The following is a 21662-nucleotide window of genomic DNA, read 5'->3' as shown; positions in this document are numbered from 1 at the left end:
TCAGCAACTCCCCCCACCAGCATGCTGTGCCACTTGTGCTAAAATGATGGCATGCTATGTCCCTGGTCACAGTGCCAGACTCACCACTACCACCATCATCATCCTTCCCCCTCCACACCTCGCTCCCCCCCCCCCCCGCACCCGCCCTACAGCCAGCCACCCACCACCCCCCTTCCAGCCCCCCATCCACCCCTTCCATTGCCATCCCGTGAGGCCTTGTAATGTCCTCATGAATAATCCACCTCCCGAACTCTCTCTCCCTTCTTGCTCCTTCGTGAGTGCGTGTGTGTGTGTCTCCTGCTAGCAAAAGGGTAAAATTCGGATAGAAAGAAAAGGGGTGAGAAGGAAACAAGAAGAAAAAGCGAGAGAGAGAGAGAGAGGGGGGGGGGGGAGACAGAGACAGACAGAGACAGAGAGACAGAGAGAAGCGAAACAAACGCACGTGTTTTCAGATGAGAAGGGTTTTTGTGAGCTCTTGACAACCACGGGGAACACACACTCTCTCTCTCTCCACCCCCATCCACCGAAGTCTTAACACTCCCTTTCCGGATAAATTCATAACCAAATAAATGTATAATAAATAAATAAATAAATAAGTAAAAGAAGAAAAAGTAAATACTGCTACTACTGCTACTAGCAAGAACATCAACAAGAACAACAACGATAATAATAATGAGATAAAATAATAATAATAATAATAATAATAATAATAATCATGATAGCACTGAGCTGTCTGTCAGTTCTTGCCCTCACTTGACCGACACAATCAGAGTGCAGCTTGGGATATTATTGTCCATCCGAACTGATGAGAGGAACACGTCTTTTGAATTTCAATTTGATTTCACCGCAGAAACTATCACGTCATTGTTCCAAGAAAAATAAATGGATGGATGAATGCATAAATGAATGAATGAATGCAAGATGAACAAATTTCAAAATTGAATTAAAAAAAATATATATCACGAAGAAACACACACACACACACACACACACAGAGAGAGAGAGAGAGAGAGAGAGAGAGAGAGAGAGAGAGAGAGAGAGAGAATGTGTTTTTGTGTGTGTGTGTGTGTGTGTGTGTGTGTGAGAGAGAGAGAGAGAGAGTGAGAGAGTGTGTGTGTATGTGTGTGTGTGTGTGTGTGTGTGTGTGTGTGTGTGTGTGTGTGTGTGTGTGTGTGTGTGTGTGTGTGTGTGCGTGCGCGCGCGCGCAGAGAACAACGGCTCTGGTGATCAGAAACAATAACAAAATTAGTCCATCAGGAATCGAAAATAAAGTTGATGAATTCAGTCATTTCTCACTCAAAACGACATAAAACGACAGCATTCGTTCGGAACGCGATTTCTCAAACGCTACGTAATGTGCTCTTCACTTCTTCTTCTCCTTTTTCTCTTTTTTTCCCCCCTTCCGTCCTTCTCCACAAAATTGTGACGAAGCATCACAAACGTCGAAACTCGCCACATGTCTGGCACACAACACACAGGACTTTCCTCCTCCTCCTCTCTGTCTCTCTCCATCGCCACACCACACCACACCACACCACACCACAACCACTACAACGAGAGAGAGAGAGAGAGAGAGAGAGAGGGAGGGAGAGAGAGAGAGAGAGAGAGAGAGAGAGAGAGAGAGAGAGAGAGAGAGAGAGAGAGAGAGAGAGAGAGAGAGAGAGAGAGAGGGAGGGAGAGAGGTTTCCTTTTAACAATAATCACGGGCCTAATTTAGATGTCAATGAAGAACCAAGATTCTTTTGTCCACGCACTCTCTCTCTCTTCTCCGCTCCTCCTCCTTCTTCCCTCTCCCTACATCTGCTTCTATTCAGGATTCTTCCTCATTCTGCCCCCCACCCCCCCCCCGCCCCCTAAACCCTCCCATACACCCCTCCCCTACCCCCTTTTTTCTGTCCTTACCGATTTTTGTCGGTTGGTCCGCCTGGTCTGTTTCTTCTTCTTCTTCTTCTTCTTCTCCTCCTCTTCCTCCTTTTCTTCGTCTTCTTCATCTGGTCTCCTTGTTTTTGTTCTTGTTCATCTTCATCATCATCTTCTTCTTCTCTCCTTGTTCATCTTCTTCTTTTCTTCTGTTTCTACCTCATGTTTCTTCTTCCTTTCCTCCTTCTCTTCCCCATGGCCATTGAATCCCATAATTTCTTCCCACAAGCCGTGTGTGTGTGTGTGTGTGTGTGTGTGTGTGAAGAAGACCTGTCACGATCCTCCCCTTCCACCGCTGACAATTGTTCACAACTGGCATGGGGGGGGGGGGGGGGGAGGAATGGAGAGAGAGCCTGGCATCATGCTGCTGCTATCCCTCTGGGAGCACAGCACCAACACAAGAGGATGGGAATAGAAGAAGGGCGGTGATGGGAACGCGTGGTGAAGGAGGGGCGGGGCTGGGGGTGTGGAAGGTAGGAGAGGGTGGGGGGGCGGTGGTGTGGGTGGGGGGGCGAAGTAAGGATGGGAAAGGGGAAGGGGAGGTTGAGAGAGGATGAGGATGTGGAAAGTAAAGGATGTGCTGGGTTTAAGGCGTGGTAGTGGGGTGTATACATGTAGCAGTAGTAGTGGGAGGGGGTGGGAACAGTTGGGGGAAGGGAGCGGGGAGAGGGAGGAAGGGGGGGGGGGCGGGGTTGAGGGGATGGGTGAGGGAGGGGGGGAGGAGGGTGTACAGGCGCGGCAGGAGGCAAAGTGTCGATAACTGACAATGCCAGACCCGGCAGGGTGCCAAGACATCTGTTGCCGTCCTTCCTATTATATATACCCGTCGTCTCTATATACTAGACCCTCCCACCCCCTCCTTTCCTCCTCCTATTCCCTTCCATGCCCCGCCCCCCTCTCTCTCTCTCTCTCTCTCCATCTCTTCTCCAACTCCTTCACACCCCACTATCTCTCTCTCGGTCTCTTCTCTTCTTTACTTGTCACTGCTAGACTCCCATGATGATATTACGTTCATGACTCATCCCCTTCCTCTCCCCCCCACCCCCTTCCCACCCTTCCACACCTTCCTTTCGTCCTTCCTGCACCCGATATAAAAACTAACACAAATTTATCACGCGCGCACTTCGCCCCCCCCCCCCCCCCCCCCCCCAACACCTTCTACCACACACGTCCGTACGTGTGTAGTGTTTGTTTGTGTGTGTGTGTGTGTGTGTGTGTGTGTGTGTGTGTGTGTGTGTGTGTGTGTGTGTGTGTGTGTGTGTGTGTGTGTGTGTGTGTGTGTGTGTGCGCGCGCGCGCGTGCGTGCGTGTGCATTCAACCACTTTGTACATTAAAACCTGAAAAAAAACTTTTGTTGTTGGTGGTGGTGGTGTTGTTGTTTTCAAATAATGAGATGATAATAGCAATCAAATCATTCCCACTTCTAAATCTGAAATAGGGAGCGCGGCGAACAATGCACAGTAGCCCCGCACCGCACCCCCTCCCCACCCCCCGCACACATAATAATATATATATACACCCTCCTTGGTGTATCGCCACATCCCGAAAGGCTAGCACCCAGACCACCACTCCAGGTCTAGTGGATGGTGGGTGGAGAGGGCAAAAAAAATAAAATAAAATAACGACCGGTGCGGGACTCGAACCAGCAGACATTCGCTTCCTATGATCTATCGCTAGAGACGGGAGCATTATCACCAGGCCACCGGGTAGGGAGGGTGATAGAGAGAGGTGTGTGGGGGGGGGGGGGGGGGGGGTGGAGGGAGCGAGAGAGAGAGAGAAAGAGGGTGGATGGGTGGAAGGGTGAGAGACAGAGCGGGGGGAGGGGGGGCGCGAGAGAAAGAGAGGAAAGAGAAAGGGAGGGAGGGAGTGAGGAGGGTTTGGGGGGGGGGGGAGGGGGGCAGATGCGGAAAAAGATGGATCGAGAGAGAGAGAGAGACACACACACACATACAGCGACAGAGTCCCACACAGAGAGAGAGAGAGAGAGAGAGAGGCAGACAGATAGAGAGACGGACATAGAGACAAAGAGAGAGAAACAGAGACACACTGAGACAGACAGACAGAAAGCGACAGGGGCAGAGACCGAAAGACAGACGGAAAGAGAGGCAGAGAGCAGGCTATCACACGCGCGAGTGTGCAAGTGCTTAGCTCCTTGTGTGTTTGCATGCGCGCGCGCACAACAGCAGCGAGAGCCATTTCTCTCATCCTATTTACCTTTTTTTTTTTCCCGGGTGTCACACACACCCTTTGCATTATACCGGTCTTTTGTTGTTGTTTTTTTTTTTTTTTAGTTTTATTTTATTTTTTAATTCATTTATTTTCTAACCCAAATATGGAAGGAAGGTGAGGCCATTAGTGAGAATGGGGCAATAGTGTGTCACAACCCTAACGTGTTTTATGGGGGTCCGCATTATCTGCTGAACGGTTGAGCAGAGTTTTTCTCCGTTGGAAAAGAGAAAAAAAAAAAAAAGTGGGGATGGGAGGGCGGGCTGGGAGGGTGGGGGTGGGGGGGTCTTTTTTTTTTCTTTGGCCGTGAAAATAGATGAGACAACAACCCGTTGCAGCCAGTGTGTGTGTGTGTGTGTGGTGTGTGTGTGTGTGTGTGTGGTGTGTGTGGTGTGTGCGCATGCGGGCGTGTAATGCGTGCGTGCGTGCGACCGTGCGTAACAAAGAGAGAGAGAGAGAGACAGAGAGAGACAGAGACAGAGAGACAGAGGCCCAACCTTGTTTTCCTTCAGAACTCTCTTTCCTTCCTCCTCGTTACGAGTTAAATTGTTAGCTTCCTTAACTGCTTTCGTTTCGTTTCTTTCTTTCTTCTTTTTTTCTTCTTCTTTATTTTCTGTTCATCCTCATCGTTCTTCTCGTTCATCTGTGTTCCTTTCCTTTCCTTCGATTCCATCTCTCTCTCTTGTCTCTGTGTGTGTGTGTGTGTGTGTGTGTGTGTGTGGTGTCACACACACACACACACAAACACACCTCACACAATATTCTTGTATATATATATATATATATATATATATGCATTTTGTTGTTAATGTTGCTCTTCATCTGCTTGTTTCCTCTCTCTCTCTCTCTCCTATTTTTTCTTCTATTTTTTTCCCTTCTTTTTACTTTTTTTTTTTATATAATTATTTTTTCATTGATGGCTTGATGTAAAAAAAAAAAAAAAAAAAAAAGCAACTGTTGCTTATTCAACCATCATGAAATAAAATCTTGACTTGACTTGACCTCTAAATCCCTTCTTCTCCTCAGCCACCCTCTTTATCCCCCTCCCATCCCCCCTCCCCCACACCTTCCCCCCTCCCCTCCCTCGTGACTACTCTCAGTCAGAGGGACCCCACACCTTATCCCTTACCTACATGCACGTACGCCCCACGAAACCCACATTACCCCTTCAACAGTGAATGGCGGGTGGAGGGGAGAGGGGCGGAGGGGGGGGGGGGGTCACGATGATTCATCAGACCACTTGGTCCAAAGATGTGGAAATGGACGACCAAAGGAAAAGGCCATCCATCCATCCATCCATCCAACCCCTCCATCCATCCATCCGTCATCCGTCTACTCCCACCCACCCACCACCTGCATCCCCCCCCCCACCAATACTGCCCAGTACCCCCACCCCCCCACTCCACCCTCCCTCTCTCTCTTTTACCTCGCCATCGTTCGCCAGCACCACTCATTCACTCACTCACTCACCCACTCACTCACTCACTCATCCTGCAACTCATTGATCGAGTCATAACGGCCACCAGCACCAGCACCAGCACCACTTGCCATTGTTCTCTTACTTGGAAGCACTAGCCTGCCCATGCATTCCTTCCTTCCTTCCTTCCCTCCCTTTTCCCCATATTATTATTATTATAACTTTCTTCCGTTCTCTCTGTTCCGTCTTCTGTCTTTTCATTGCCCCCATCCTGACACCCACTGACACTCACCCGCAAGAAGAAGAAGAAGAAGAAGAAGAAGAAAAGGTGAGAGAGGAGTCAGGGAGTTGGGGGGGTGGGGGTAGGGTGGGAAGGGGGGTTGCTAGGGAGGGAGGGGGGGGGGCGGAAGAGGAGGGAAGGAGGAATCTTGAAGGTCTGGTACAGTTGTAGTGAGGGAGGGGTGGGGGACGGGTAGAGGGGGGGACGGGGGAAGAGTGGGTTTGTGAGTGAGAGGGATTGAGAGTGGGGGAGAGAGAGAGAGAGAGAGAGTGGGGAGAGGGAGAGGGGAAAGAGAGAGAAGAGCTAGAGAGAGTCAGAAAGATAGAAGGAGAGAGAGAGAGAGAGAGAGAGAGAGAGAGAGTGTGTGAAAGAGAGAGAGACAGAGAAAGAGAGAGAGAGAGAGAGAGAGAGAGATGCTTTATTTTGGTGTGCTGATCTCTTCAGTTGGTTGTTGTTTGAGGGTGTGTACACTTCAAGATCTATGGAAGTGTGCATTTGTGCCATGGGAAGGAGTCATCACACACACACACACACACACACACACACACACACACATATATATATATATATATATATATATATATATATATAACACCAGACACAAGACAACAAAAACAAATAACAGCAGGTCGAATGAAGGTAAAAAAAGCTGCAGAACTCATTTCTCTCTGAGCACTCCAAGAGCAAACAGAAAAAAAAAGGTATCATGTGGAAGACAAACATCAAGAGCAACGAGTGAAAGAGCATAGCAGGGAAGAGGATGGGGGAAGAGATTCAGAGGTAGCACAAAAAAAGAAAGAAAAAAAAGTGAAAGAAACATAAAAATATTTTAACACATGGGGTGATGGTAGCAGGGGCATAGGAAGCAGTATACCATACTGTGTGACCGAATTATAGGGGATATATATATATATATATTTACACCTCTAACATCTTAAAATTAATTCAACCCCCACCCCTTCCCACCCCCTCCTATCTTCCTCTCCTACCTTTTTTTAAAGTTTTAAGTCGGAAAACATTCAAGTTTTAAAATGAACAAGATTTCTTCCTTTCCTCTCAAAACAACGAAATGTCTATACATAATAATCACCAGAACCTGCGATGGAACATTCAACAAAAATTCCTCCTCCTCCTTGATGCTGATAATACTAATGAATAGGACAAAAAAATTGGAAAATTGTTTTAATGCCCAGAAGTTGTAGGATCAGGTCTGTGGTGGTGGTGGTGGGGGGGGGGGGGGGGGGGCGGCATTTCATGATATATAACATGATATATAATATCTATATAAAACGGTCAAGATGTCAAAAATAAATTTCTAAAAGATCCATGCAATGGTAATGCCAAAACATCAAATTTTATGCAAAATGACACGGGGGTGCAAATTCATGGACAACTTGATTCAGCCCTCAGGTCTACACAAAAGTGCACATGCATGTAAATTTATCATATAATATACTCTAGAGGTAATATGAAAATGAATGCTGAGATTTATCACCCCTGTATCCCCGTCCTGGTGATTCTTCACCATCATTTGACTCAACAAAATCATCCTCACCACTTGTCTTGTGTGTTTGTATATATATAATATATAATTATATGGAAACGTGTGTTTGTGTGCGTGTGTGCACACCAGTGCAAGCACATGTGTGCGTGCGTGCGTGCGTGCGTGTGTGTGTGTGTGTGTGTATGCGCACATGCATGCGTGTGTGTGTGTGTGTGTGTGTGTGTGTGTGTGTGTGTGTGTGTGTGTGTGTGTGTGTGTGTGTGTGCCTGTTTGTTGGTATGCGTCTGTGTCTGCGTGTTCCGAATCTTTTTTTTTCCTATTTTTGTTTCATTTAAAAGTGTGATTAAAATTTTAAAACACTCATCTTCAATTTATTTTTCCTGAGACCACTCCAGGCAGGCTAAGGCAAGCCTAGTAAGCGCTGGACTGGTTTGGAGTTTTGAATCGAGAGAGAAAATACACCACAAAAAAAAACCACCACCCTAACATTCCCCCTGATAATTCTAAAAGCTATCGCATGATGCAAACACACTTCCACTCTCACCAGGCGTCCAAGAGAGAGAGACTGGTAATGGAATATCCACTAAGACAGGCAAGCAGGCAGGCAGGCAGGCAGGCTCACACACACACACACACACACACACACACACACACAACCACACACACTCTGCGCACACACACACACACACACGCGCGCGCGCCACACCCAACTTCTTCAGATACGCATACATGAACTCATAGAGACCACATAGCAGCATATCATCAATACAGACGCAGGCAGGCAAGACCTCGTGGCATGCTATCTCCCCAACTCTCGTCCACCCCACCCCTCGACCCCACCACCATCCCTCCAACCAGACCCCTTCTCACACTACTACCCCTCCCTCCCAACACAAGACTCCTTCCTCCCCAAAACAGAACCCACCACCCCGAGAACAAGTGAAAGTCAAGACACACACAGTACACACAGAGAAAACGACCCAGCTAACAGATCGACGCGCTCCCATTATGAATAGTACAGTAGCACTACTGACAACAGCAACACCACGAAAAGAGTGAGAGTAAAAGGGCGTGTACTCTAGACTGAAAGCATACTATGTAGCAGAGAAGGAAGATAAGACAGATATGCCTTCATTCAAAAAAAACCAAAAAAACAAAACAAAACAAAAAACCCAAAAAACCAACAACATAGAAACGTCGTGGCAGACCCGCCGGACTGAGGCTTTGGCCAACGTTCTGATCCAGAGAGTTCAGCAGTGATCAGGGCTCCCCCCCCCCCCCCCCACCCCCTCAACTGTCAGAGAGCTCTACAAGCTTGAAGCTAGTTCTTTCCACATCTCACTCTCTTACACACACACGTGTACACACTACTAATACTTCATCTACTATTAGTCACACAGAGGCACAGACAATTAGACACAGACACAGACACGTACACGCACGCACACACACACACACACACACACACACACAAAGTCGGGGACAACAACAAAGTCTTCGTGCGGACGTTCGGGCCCCCTTGTGGTAGACATGTATACAAGTGTATGCCCTGAGAAACGGAGCAATGCCTCTCTCTTCTCTCTCCTTCCAGACTTCACAAGCTTTCACCTCCAACCACCACAACTCACATACCCCCGCACCCCACCCCCCCCTCTCGTAACCTCCCCCCAACCCCCACCACCACCATCCCCCACCCTTCTACGAGATCGGCTTCTCAAGCTGAAACACACCCTTTTCCCTCCCTATACTATTCTTCTTCCTCAGTTCCTGGTCTTCCCCCCTACCTCTCTCACACATACACACATATTCACACACTCACACAAACACTTCCTCCTGCCACCCCCACCACCCACCACCCCACAACAAAAAGTCCATCGACACCTCCACCTCCCCCCCCACTTCCTTCCCCTTCCTCCCCCCCCCCCCCCCCCCCCCCCCCCCCCCCCCCGCAAGCCATTCATTGCGGTACCTTTCAAGTATGGGGGGTTGTAGCAGTAGGGGAAAGTGGAAGAGGGGGGGGAAAGGAAGAGGGGGGGGAAAGGAAGTTGTGGGGGAATTAATTCTGTCCGTCCCCCTTCTATACCCACGCCCCCTACTAACGTTCCCCCCCCCCACCCCACCCCCGCAAACCCCCCCTCCCCCAACTTCCCCAAACGAGAGGGCCCCCACGGCACGCACCCCCACTAGGACGGTGACAAAACAACCGTCTGTCGAGACCCCCATACCACGAGGAAAAAGACAAGAGCAACAAAAAAAAAAAAAAAAGAAGGGAGAAATATACAGAAGGAGTGAGGGAAGGGGGGGGAGGGTGTGGGGAGGGGGGAGGCGTGGGGGGCGGAGGGGGTCGAGGGGAGAGGGAGGGGGCTCGGAAGGGGGAGGGAGTGTGCCGAGTGTAGTATCGTAGTACTCGGCCTTGATCCACCCACCACTACCACCATATAACCTACCCGGCCAGTTTTACGATTCTCTCTCTCTCGGTGTGTGTGTGTGTGTGTATGTGTGTGTGTGTAAAGGTACCCGGGGTAGTATAGTACTCCCGTGTTATCGCCAACAGCCCCTCTTTGAAGTCGGTCGGGGGGACAGAGGACTGGACTGGACTGTAATGCTAAACAGTCAGAGACAGATAGGCCAGACACACACACACACACACACACACACACACACACACACACACACACACACACAGAGAGAGAGAGAGAGAGAGGCCAGGCACAGAGAGAGAGAGAGAGAGAGAGAGAGAGAGAGAGGCCAGGCACAGAGAGAGAGAGAGAGAGAGAGAGAGAGAGGCCAGGCACAGAGAGAGAGAGAGAGAGGCCAGGCACAGAGAGAGAGAGAGAGGCCAGGCACAGAGAGAGAGAGAGGCCAGGCACAGAGAGAGAGAGAGGCCAGGCACAGAGAGACTAAGAGTGAGAGAGAGAGAGAGAGGGAGAGAGAGAGGCCAGACACACACACACACACACACACCACGCACACAGAAGCCAGGCACAGACAGAGAGAGAGAGAGAGACCAGGCACAGAGAGACAGACAGACAGACAGACAGGCCAAGCACAGAGAGAGAGAGAGAGAGAGAGAGAGAGAGAGAGAGAGAGACAAGAGAGACTCAGAGAGGAACAGACAGACACAGAGAGAAAAGAAGCCAGGGAGACAGAGAGAGCGAGACAAAGAGAGAGAGAGAGAGAGAGAGAGAGAGGGGGGGGGGGGGGGAGAGGGGGATGTTGTGTTGAACGACTTCTAGCGGCGGTGGTGTTGAATCGGGGAGGCTCCGGGACTGATTCCCATCTCCCTTCTTACTTCCAACTACTGGGCCGCTCGCTCTCTTCTTCGCCCGACTTCTCCTCCTCTACTCTATTCCCCTAGCTTCTGTGTAAAGCAGATTAGCTTTCCTCCCTCCTCCTTGTGCTCTGGACGTATCGGACAAACGGAATCCTTTGACAAGGCCCAGATTTTCCGTCAACACCGCGGGTCCCGCCCACTCCAACCCCCCTATCTGTTGATCTGGAGTTTTGGAAGGGAAAAAAAAAAAGAGAGCAAAAAGGCATTCATGAGTCTGTACACCTCTGGTAAATGGAACTGTCTGTATAAAACGCAACTTTTTTAGACGCATTGGCCAACTCCCGCAAGAACGGTAGCAGTTGTAGCAAAGAGCCTATAGAGAGGCATAGGCTTCCGAATGACTACAGACACTCAGTATAAGACGCTTAGCTCGATATTCTCCCAGTCAAACCTGCGAGAAAGGCGGGGCGGGAGCCGGCGGGAATCGAACCTAGGCCTTCACGAACACTGTATTGGCAGATCTATAAAAGCGTCTTAAACATTCTGCGACTTTTGTCCTCTCTGCTAACAATGGCTTTGTGCCAGAGCTGACCTGCAGGGTTCCTCGCCACGTGCACCCCTCACCAACAGGACCTCGTAACCTCCCCCCCCACCCCCCTCCTTCCCTTTCCGCCTCTTGACCTTGAGCTTGGCAGAGGAAAGAGTGCTGTAAATACCGATATATATATATATGTGTGTGTGTGTGTGTGTGTGTGTGTGTGTGTGTGTGTGTGTGTGTGTGTGTGTGTGTGCGTGCGTGTGTGTATAATAGATGTGTACTGTAACGCATGGCATAGTAGTGCAGAAATTCTAATTTCATATATAAATATCTTTACACTTCAAAATTTGTTTCCATTCTATTTCTAGCTGTCCTCCCACCCCACCCTCCCTCCACCCACCCCTCTCCCTCCTGCCATTAGAGCGTCAACACATCAAACTGGAATTACTTTACAGGGCGAAGAACAGACCGAACCAAATCGTCAACACCATACGGAGCTCCAGCGTAACTAATAATACTGAGAACAATAACTCAATTTTTGGCACGCAATGCCACATTCCACCCCCTCTTAGCCCCCCCACCCCCTCCCCGTCCCCCCACCTCTCTCTCTCTCTCTCCACTTCTCTTTCTCACTCATTCATGAATACGAGTTTTATGCTTCCTCTCTATCTACCTCACGCACACACGCTTCCACACACATATAATTACTCAATCACACACACACACTCTGAGAACTTACTACTGTATCGCGCATTCCTCCTCTTTCTTTCTCTCTCTCACACATACTCACACACAAAAAAACGTACTCCCTCCCTCACACACACACACACACACACACACACACACACACACACACACGGGGCATGATGTTGCGCGTCCGGACTCCACACGCACACTGACAATGGCAGATCAGACGAAGACGAGATAGTGATCACACTCCAGCCACGGCGGCTTATAGAGAGAGCCGTAGTAAAGAAAGAACCACGCCACCCCTATAACCCGTTCTCAGTGTGTGCTGTCTTAAATCTGCGCCCCGCCAGCAAACGTCAAACTCTTTTTACCACAAAATCTCAACCTCTCCATCCCCCCAGCCCCTAATACCACCACACCTGCCCCCCCCCCCCCCCCCCCCTCCTGCCTATGACCCTTTCCCCCGTTCTTCTCTCCCCACCCCCCACCACCTCCCTCTCCCCAACCCCTTAATCCCTTCCCTCTCTCCTTCCTTCCTTCCCCCTGATTCCATTGCAGTTGTGGTGCTGGGGGAGGAATTATCGTCTCAAATGGCAGCGGAGGTCAGGACTTCCAAGCCTAACATAGAAGGGGGGATTTGCTGGGAAGGTTAAAAAGTTATTGAGAATGAGGGGGAGACTGATATATCATAAAGACCTGAGAGAGAGAGAGAGAGAGAGAGAGAGAGAGAGAGAGAGAGAGAGACAGCGACAGCTGGGCAGAGAAGGAAGACTGAGACAAAAGAAGGCGGAAAGAGAGAAAGACAGATTGGCAGACAGACAGACCAGGTGAAGTGGAAAAGATTAAGACTTTGCATTCCCTCTTAATTCAGACCCCACTCTACTTTTCATTTACATTAAATGATTAGCTTTAAAAATTTTTTTATATATATATATATATATAAAGGAGGGGGAGGGCATTTTATAATACTATTTGCAGAGCTGTTCTCTTTCCTTTCTTCTCTTTCCACTCGATGATATGATTACACACTATTCAATATGATATGAAAGGATAAAATACAATACTATCATTAGTATCAATAAGATACAATAGAATACAATGAAAATTACGTCTCAATCAAGTTGAGAATTATGTAATTGAGAAAAAACACCACATTTTTGTGGTGACAAGAAATAGAAGGCAACAACAACAACAACAACAATAACAACAAAAGGGTTCCTGCAAGAGCTAACAAACACCCCCACCCCACCTCCACAGTCCCTGCCACCTATAGATTTTTCAATGAGGTACCAGAGGGATGGTGGCACTGGTATTAGTAGGGTGTTGAGGGGGCAAGGTTATCTTAAAACAAACAAAATAAGGGAGGAACCATGTGAGTTTTTGATGCTGCAGGTGTGAGATAAGAGAGGAGACAGAGAGAGGAAGGAAGGGGTGGAGGGGGGGGGGGGGGGGATGCGGGGGTGGAGAAAGAGAGACAGAGAGGGAGAGATACACAGAGAAAGAGGGAGAGACAGACAGACAGAGAGAGCGAGAATTGAAAAAGGTTCACTGGTTAGCCCATAACAAAGGCACGGTAGGTCATAAACAAAAAAATAATAAATAATGAATCACACAGAATGAACACAATATCAATGCCCACGCTGACAAAACACACACACACAGTCTCTCCCTCTCCCTCCCCCCCCCCCCCAGCCCCCCCCCCCCCCCCCCACACAAACACACACACATTTTCAGTAAAAACGAACAAACAAAATTAAAAACAAAAACAAAAACCCAAAAAACAGGAAGACCCACAAGAGTTTTTTTGATCGCACCTGTGTGTGAGAGAGATACTGGTGGGAGTGCAGGGACAGACAGACAGACAGACAGAACTAGATGAGAGCTGAACCAACCCCGAGCAGCTGATCTCAACCTTTTTATCATCATCATGGGACTGACTACTGGGGCATGAGGGAGATACTGGGTAGGGAGAGGGTGGGGTTGGGGGGTATAAGGGGGGTGGGGGGGGGGCAGGAAGCACCCGCCCCCCTCGGTGTGCCTTACCTCCCCCTCCTGTGTAGGGTTTTGAAGTCAGGGAAGCCCTCTCTTTCATGGCAGCTCAGGTGGGGGGGTGGGGGGGGTAGATCTTCATGCCCCCCCCCACCTCCCTCCCTTCCCTCCTCCCACCACACCCAATAAAGAGAGCTCACCCCCTCCTCTCCCGTCTAGTCAACTCCTTCCCTCAGAAACACAAAACTGAGCCACCTCAGGTCACACTTCAGGGCTCTCTTAGTCGAATAAAAAAAAATCAGATACAGTTACCAAGGCATGCAAGGTTCCCTTCTTCTATTTCATCAAAGTATAACACTAAAAAAAAAAAACAACAACAAAACTTAGGGGGAAAAAAAAAAAGAAGGGGGGGGGGGGGGGGGGGGGGGGGGGGGGGGCGGTGGGAGCAAATAAAAAAAAAAAAAAACCCAACAACTGATGACCATCATAGGTAATAACTGACTCAATATCAAATCTATATTACATTTAACATGCAAAAAAAAAAAAAAAAAAAAAAAAAAAGGTACAAGGAGAGGAGGCAAATGTTTAGTATGGCTTGATTATAAATCAGTCAATGGAATCTGTAGACCTGTAAAATTTTATTAAGAAAAAGGAACACTTTTTCAACACAATTCAGATACACATGGCTGCCTTCCTAAATTTCCACATCAATGTATGAATCATTTCATGAGCATACACAGTGCATTTGAACAAGCAGTTTACAAAACATGCACTGATGCAAAGGAACTGTGATGTGCTAAGAAAGCATGTGACTGTGTGTGTGTGTGTGTGTGTGTGTGTGTGTGTGTGTGTGTGTGTGTGTGTGTGGCTGTGTGTGTGTGTGTGTGTGTGTACATGTGCCTGGGTGTATGTTTGTATACTGTGTACATGTGTGTCAAGGCTATGGGGTAGGAATGAGTCATAACTACCAGCAGGTCTGCTCAATATAAAATATAACATATAAAATATGTCTCAATCCAGACTGTGAAACTATCAGCTCTCTCTCTCTCTCTCTCTCTCTCTCTCTCTCTCCCCAACCCCTTCCCATTCTTCCTCTCTATGGTCCTCTCTTGTGAAGGCTGTCAGTTCAAATTACACACAATGAAATGACTCTGACTAGTTAGTTTCCCAGCACCCAAGTTCAGCAAAGGCTCAGAGCTCTGCAGACTTTTGTGCAAATTCTAAACTTGATGAACTCTGGCATACATATATAATAAACCAAAATGAACTCTTCAGTGTTGAAGAAATCACACGATGAAGTCTCCATTAAACCACATGACCTCTGAATCCGACAGAAGATTGGGCGAGCCAATGGCAGCAGGGGTTGGTCCGGAGGGGTTCTGGCAGTCAGCCCAACTGGGGATAATGACGACACAAGATCTCTCTTTTCCTCTGACATACCCAGATAATCGCCATCCCCCCCTCGTTTACAGCAGCGGACTGATACCCCTAATCGGACCACAATACACAGTTCACATGTTTAGGTGTGTGTGTCTGTTTGTGTGTGTGTGTGTGTGTGTGTGTGTGTGTGTGTTTGTGTGTGTGCGTGAGAGAGAGAGAGAGAGAGAGAGAGAGAGAGAGTACAGATCTACGCATGTTTGTTTGAGGGCCATCAGAGGACAAAGAGAGAAGGAGAAAGGCACAAAAGGGAAGAGAGAGAGAGAGTAGAAGAGTGATGAAGACACACCACTGAGAGGGAACGGAGAAGAAATTATACAGAGAACAGGATAGGATTGAATTCTTAGACTATCACCACAACAATCTCCACAACAAAAAGTACAGTTATGGACTTTGCAAACTGATCATGAAATCTGAAACTGATCAAGTAAGATTCATGCCACAAGGGTATTCCATCAATAATGCAAATGGCCTCTGGTAATCAACCAACCACAGTTAAAACTTCGACTCTGACTGTGAGTTCTCAGAGGGAGTACAGACACATACATTAATATGTATAGATATCGACCTATTTTAATGACAGCTAGATCATTTTACTTTCAAATCAGTAAGAAGATCAGATTTTTCTCTTGAGCAAAGGTTAGCTTCTTTCCCTCTCTCTCCCTCACAGTCACACACACACACACACACACACACACACACACACAAACATGTACACACACACAAACATGTACACAGACACATCCATACACATGCATACACACGCTAACATACACACGCTAATGACTAACACGCACAGACACAGACACAGACACAGTCACACACACATGTATGCACATGTATACATTCTCAGTCACAGTCTAAACAGACAAGAACAGACATCGAGAACAGGAACAGACAATCAGGAACAGACACTGAAAATGGGAACAGACACTGAGAACAGAAGCAGACAGGAACAGATAACAGGAGCAGACAAACACTGAAAAAGGGATCAGACACTGATAATACAGACAAGAACAGACTGTGTACTGAGAACAAGAACAGACACACAGGAAGGTATACTGAAAATGGCAAAAGACAGTTCTAAACAGTTCTACACATACTGAGAACAAGAACAGACACACAGGACGGTATACTGAAAATGGCAAAAGACAGTTCTAAACAGGCTACACATACTGAGAACAAGAACAGACACACAGGACGGTATACTGAAAATGGCAAAAGACAGTTCTAAACAGGCTACACATACTGAGAACAGGAATAGACACACAGGAAGGTATACTGAAAATGGCAAAAGACAGTTCTAAACAGACTGCACATACTGAGAACAGGAATAGACAAACCCATGCATGAAATGGGAACAGACACTGACAGAATAGGCACAGAGAAAGTAAGACTGCAAGAGAGATGCAGAAATAATCATAAATGAGGGCAGAAATTTGAACAAACATTTACTGAGCCATAAAAAAAAACTAAATTATTATATATTATCTAATAAAAAAAAAAAGTAATGATAAAATAATAAAATCATAAATAAATGAGAGAGAAACAGAACTTCCAAGCAGATGACACTGACAGGAACAAGAACAACTTAAGAGAACACAAAGTGTGACATGTGCCACAACTTACACCGTTACAGTGACAGATGACACAGACAGACAAACTCACAAAGAGTTAGACACAGACACACCACACACACACACACATCACAGGCACAAACCAGCAAGCCAACAGGGGGGGGGGGCACACACAGACCAACAAACAGATCAACTGAGACAGGCAGATGAGACAGAGAGCATAGATTTCTATGGACAGATCCATGTCACAAAGTTCTGGCCAGGTCTAGACTCACAGTCACACACACAGGGACAGAAAGACTGACAGACAAGACTGACCGAAACAGAGAGGCAGATGGTTAAGTTCTATGGACTGACAGAGACAGACTGATCCATGTCCATGATTGGACAGGTCTGGGCCACTCACAGACCAACAGACCCACTGACAGCCAAGACAAGACAGAGAAGGCAAACCCAACTGACTGATGGAGAGGAACTAATCCATGTTATAACTGGCGGGGTCTAGGCCACAGAGAGGGACACACAAACAGAATGACTGACTGACAAGGCAAGACAAGAAAGGCAGATACTATGGATAGAGTTTTACAGATGGACAGAGAGAGAGAGTGGTCCATGTATTAACTGGCCACATCTACAAGGCCACACAGAGGGGCACACAAACCAACAGACAGACAGACAGACAGAATACAGAACTGAGGACTGACCGAGAGGGACTGGTCCATGTTATAATTGGCCAGGTCTAGGCCACTTTTCTTCTTCCAAATCTGTTCCTCCAGGGCCTTGTTGAGGTGAGCATTGACCAGAAAACACTCCGCTGCTGAAACACACACAGACACACGAGCACGTGCACGCACACACACATGTACAAACACATGCATACACAGATGCACACATGCATGCATGTACCCACCCACCAACACACATTCACATGCACACACACACACACACACACACACACACACCGTAAATTTAAAATGAAGATTGTGGTCACACTCACTCAAACACACTATATATAATATTCGAAACAGAATGTAGACTGTATGCACAAAATCAGAAAATGAAGACAAACAGCAAGCAAACCCAGAAACACACTCTATGGAAAAATACCAATGTAAACAAAAGCTAAGAGGAGAATACACAATAATGAAATACACTGTCACAAACATGCCCTCTACTCCATCTATGGTCACCTAACCAAAGCTTACTTAAATGACAGGAATATTGGCAGCAAAAATCTGACACATGGAATGTGTTCGACAGCACCAACAAGATTCATGAAAGCACTTTGTGCATGATATGAGGATACCAAAAAACTGATACAAGTACACTGTATCGTACGCACAAAGACACATTCACTAAGGTGCATGCATGCACATACATCAATACATATATACTATACATGTACATAAGATGTTGGGTTTTTGTGTTTGTTTTTAATATTTTTTATGCACATCCCTTCCACACATGTATTCATACAAACATGTATGTATATACACCTATAGTTATCTTCTTTTTCCATGCTATTTGTGTACTTGAGAAAAAAAGAAGAAGAAAATGATCAGAAAGAGACTGCTTACAAAGAAAGAGAGGGTGACTCCCTGAGAGATGATACAGGAGGTGAGACAGACCCACAAAGAATTCAGTTATATTTATTTGGAATGTCTTTAGATGTGTATGTAGACTTGTAAGAGTGTGAGCTCTATAAACATGTGTAAATGCAGCACTTTATGCAGACTAAGACTGTGCAGTGATGGCAGATACTTGTGAATAAGCATAGATCCAGATATATATGAAAAACTATTTCATTCCTTGGGTCAGTCATATCTTTCAAAAATACCTCCTAGTTCAGATATATTAGTTTTTACTAGATCACTATTCCAGGAATTAAAAGATGACATTTAAACAATTGTAGATTGTTTCTCCCAACAATACTTTTTTGCTTCTTATATATTAATTCTTTTTGTTTTGTTATGTTTTGTTTTAGAGAAGTGTAATATGAGGCAGTGGTGTTAAATATGAAAAGTGAATATCAAAAAAGATATTGTCTAAACACAACTATTATCAAAGTTACTAGATTAAACTAAAAGAAATATATCTACTGTTCATATTAGTAATATTAACACACACACACACACACACAGAGAACATGTCAATGACAAACACTGGATGATTTTTTTTCACAAAAAGCAGTATATCTGTTAGTACACATATTTTAAATAAGTTATGTTATGTTTTTAAATAAAAGCATAAAAACAATACAAAAAGAACGAACATACGAAAAGGCTATTCTGTAGTTCTTCGGATCCACGATGTTAATAAAACCATGCTAATCCAAACACGGACACACTGTCGGGGTTAAATAAATAAATAAACAGCTTAGTAAAAACGGTCCGGACACAAGAGGCTGAGAAATGACAGTCCAGCGATGCGTGTTGGTAAGCAGAACCCACACACCATCAACCAGTGGTCAAGCGAAAGGCGGAAAGCGATGGTGAGGAGAGAACGAAGGGAGAAGCAGCTCCTTGGCGTCAAGTGCTACAAAACTGTGTCCCCTCACAGCTATCGATTGGGTCCAATCACACAATGAGACGGCATTGCATCCCCAACCTACCTTCGCCCGGCACTCGACTTGTTCTGCGAACTGCCAACCACACGAGGGGGGGAGTCGGGGGCACATGAAACGAAAAGAAACCAATGCACAGGCAAGCATCAAACTCAAACCATCAAAGCATGCTAGCGGACGACGACGACGACGACACACACACGCACTCCACACACGCACTCCTTCACTACAACAGTCTACTACGGCTATGCGCACACACACATACACACACACGGTCACATCGATCAAAATGATACGACGATTCAGAACCAAAAAGGGGCGGGTTACTCGGGTTTACAAAAACGTTAAAAGGGAGGTTACAACTGGTAAACAAATGGCATGCAAACAACCTTGGAATGTCAACTGCCCCGACCCGGGGCCAACTTTGTGGGTGGGAAGAGAAAAAGAAGTCGCAAGCAGTCCCTCGTATTCATTTTTAACGCTTGCTACCCCAAACTGCCTGTGGAGCAGCGAGAGAGGGAAGGAGGACTGAAACGGTGTGAGAGAGAGAGCGAGCGAGCTGTGCGGGTCTTACCATGTTTGCTTTGAAGTTTGCCCATTCTCACACAAAGTTAGCCATATCCGACAGTATCCAAATCTGAAGGCCACACAGTCAAAACTTGGTTGAACAAACAAAAGAAGTAAAGTTCCACTCAAAATATCCACAAACGCTCTTCGTTTTGGAAGAAGAGCCAAACGTGAAGCACAACCCAATGGTCAACAACACAGCACATGCAAATCCGCCGTGCGTTTGCGACCAGAACACATTCACCACTGCTCTGGCAAAAGAAGAGGGGGAGGAGCTAACTTCGCGCTCGTGCACTTTGATTGACAGGCTAGACGATACCACTCCGTTACACAGGGGCGGCAGTTTGCGTCCCGTTTGCCGTTACTGTGACGGTTGAAAGGCGGCAGTTATGCGGTCTGACTTTGATCCCACTATCATGGCCCGTGTGTGTGTGGCGCAGTGGAACAGACAGCTAAAGAGTTCAGCCGCAGTCGAATCCCAATGGTATGACGCAGTCTTAACGAATTTGACTGACAAACTACCCCCTCACCCCACATACCAACACACAACTGTTCTCTCCCGTGGAGTCCAGGAAGACAAGTGTCAGTGAGTCTCTCAGGTACCATAATAAGGGGGAGACTATTCCTGCCATTACAAATCGAACTATTTTCAGTAAGGTAAAATGAATAAGTGCTATCTATGCACATCCTTTATTTATTTTATCTTATTTCATTTCGGTTTTTTTTTTTTCACATCCAGCCCTCAAGGCAAGGAGAAAATGAAATCAATATATTCATAAAACTGACACAGAATAACTGAAGTCCAGACAGGGAATTCAGACACAATCAAACAGGCTCTGTGTACGTAACTTTGCACATGAATGCTTGCATGACAAAAACACATCACCTCACCTGACCTCGCCCACACCTGTCGTCCTGTCCGCCAACACTGAAGTGCTCTCCAGCCATCCCGATCCTCAGCCGGGGTGCCGGTCGCTCCAGCTGTCACAACATATAACCTAATAATCACAATCATAAACCAATCAATCAATCAATCAACAATAAACAGACAAATAAACACATACTTCATACTTCGCTCCAGCTGTCACAATATGATAATCATGATTATAGATTAATCAATCAATCAACAATAAACAGATAAATAAACACATACCTCATAATTAAACTACCTATGAATATGCAAATAGGTTCATATACACAGGCATACATATGTAACATGCACTTTGTGGAGTGCCATGAGTACTTGAATTTTCTCGGTTATTGTTTCTTGTTTTATGTAGTTTGTTAAGCGCCTCCCAAGTTTGACTGGCAAATCAAACTGATCGTATAGTCATTCGAATGAGACGATAAACCGAGGTCCCGAGTGCAGCACCGTCACTTGGCGCACTGCGAAAGAACCCATGGCAACGAGAGTGTTGTTCTCTGGCAAAATTCTGAAGATGAAATCCACTCTGATAAGTATACAAATATATATGCACGCAGTCAAGGTCTAACTAAGCGCGTTGGGGTATACTGCTAGTTAGGCATCTGTCTAGCAGATGTGGTGAAGCTTATATAATGGACTTGTCCGTACGCAGTGACGCCTCCTTGTAAAACTGAAATTGAACTGAACAATTAGCATGGCGGCAATTGACATTGGTACGAACTTGACCTTCACGTACCCCTTGACGTCGTTGGGGC

General features: G+C 46.6%; 1 protein-coding gene across 4 annotated transcripts in view; it reads right to left on the bottom strand.

Moving 5' to 3' along the window:
- Positions 1 to 20209, bottom strand: part of LOC143286177 (uncharacterized) — a 180234-nt gene extending 160025 nt beyond the window's left edge. Inside the window, exons 1-3 of one of the 4 annotated variants that reach the window (XM_076593795.1) lie at positions 19990 to 20209; positions 19464 to 19493; positions 17557 to 17669 (exon numbers count right to left, since the gene is read on the bottom strand). In XM_076593795.1, the coding sequence (XP_076449910.1) occupies positions 17557 to 17669; positions 19464 to 19493; positions 19990 to 20014 (168 nt within the window). In that variant the 5' untranslated portion in view covers positions 20015 to 20209. The remainder of the gene's footprint in view (positions 1 to 17556; positions 17670 to 19463; positions 19494 to 19989) is intronic. The other 3 variants (XM_076593796.1, XM_076593797.1, XM_076593798.1) reach the window with 3 other exon arrangements.
- Between the last annotated feature and the right edge of the window lie 1453 nt (positions 20210 to 21662).

The sequence above is a fragment of the Babylonia areolata genome, chromosome 9 (genome assembly GCF_041734735.1).
Source record: "Babylonia areolata isolate BAREFJ2019XMU chromosome 9, ASM4173473v1, whole genome shotgun sequence".
NCBI lineage: Eukaryota > Metazoa > Mollusca > Gastropoda > Neogastropoda > Buccinidae > Babylonia > Babylonia areolata.
This window is presented reverse-complemented; position numbering and strand designations above follow the sequence as displayed.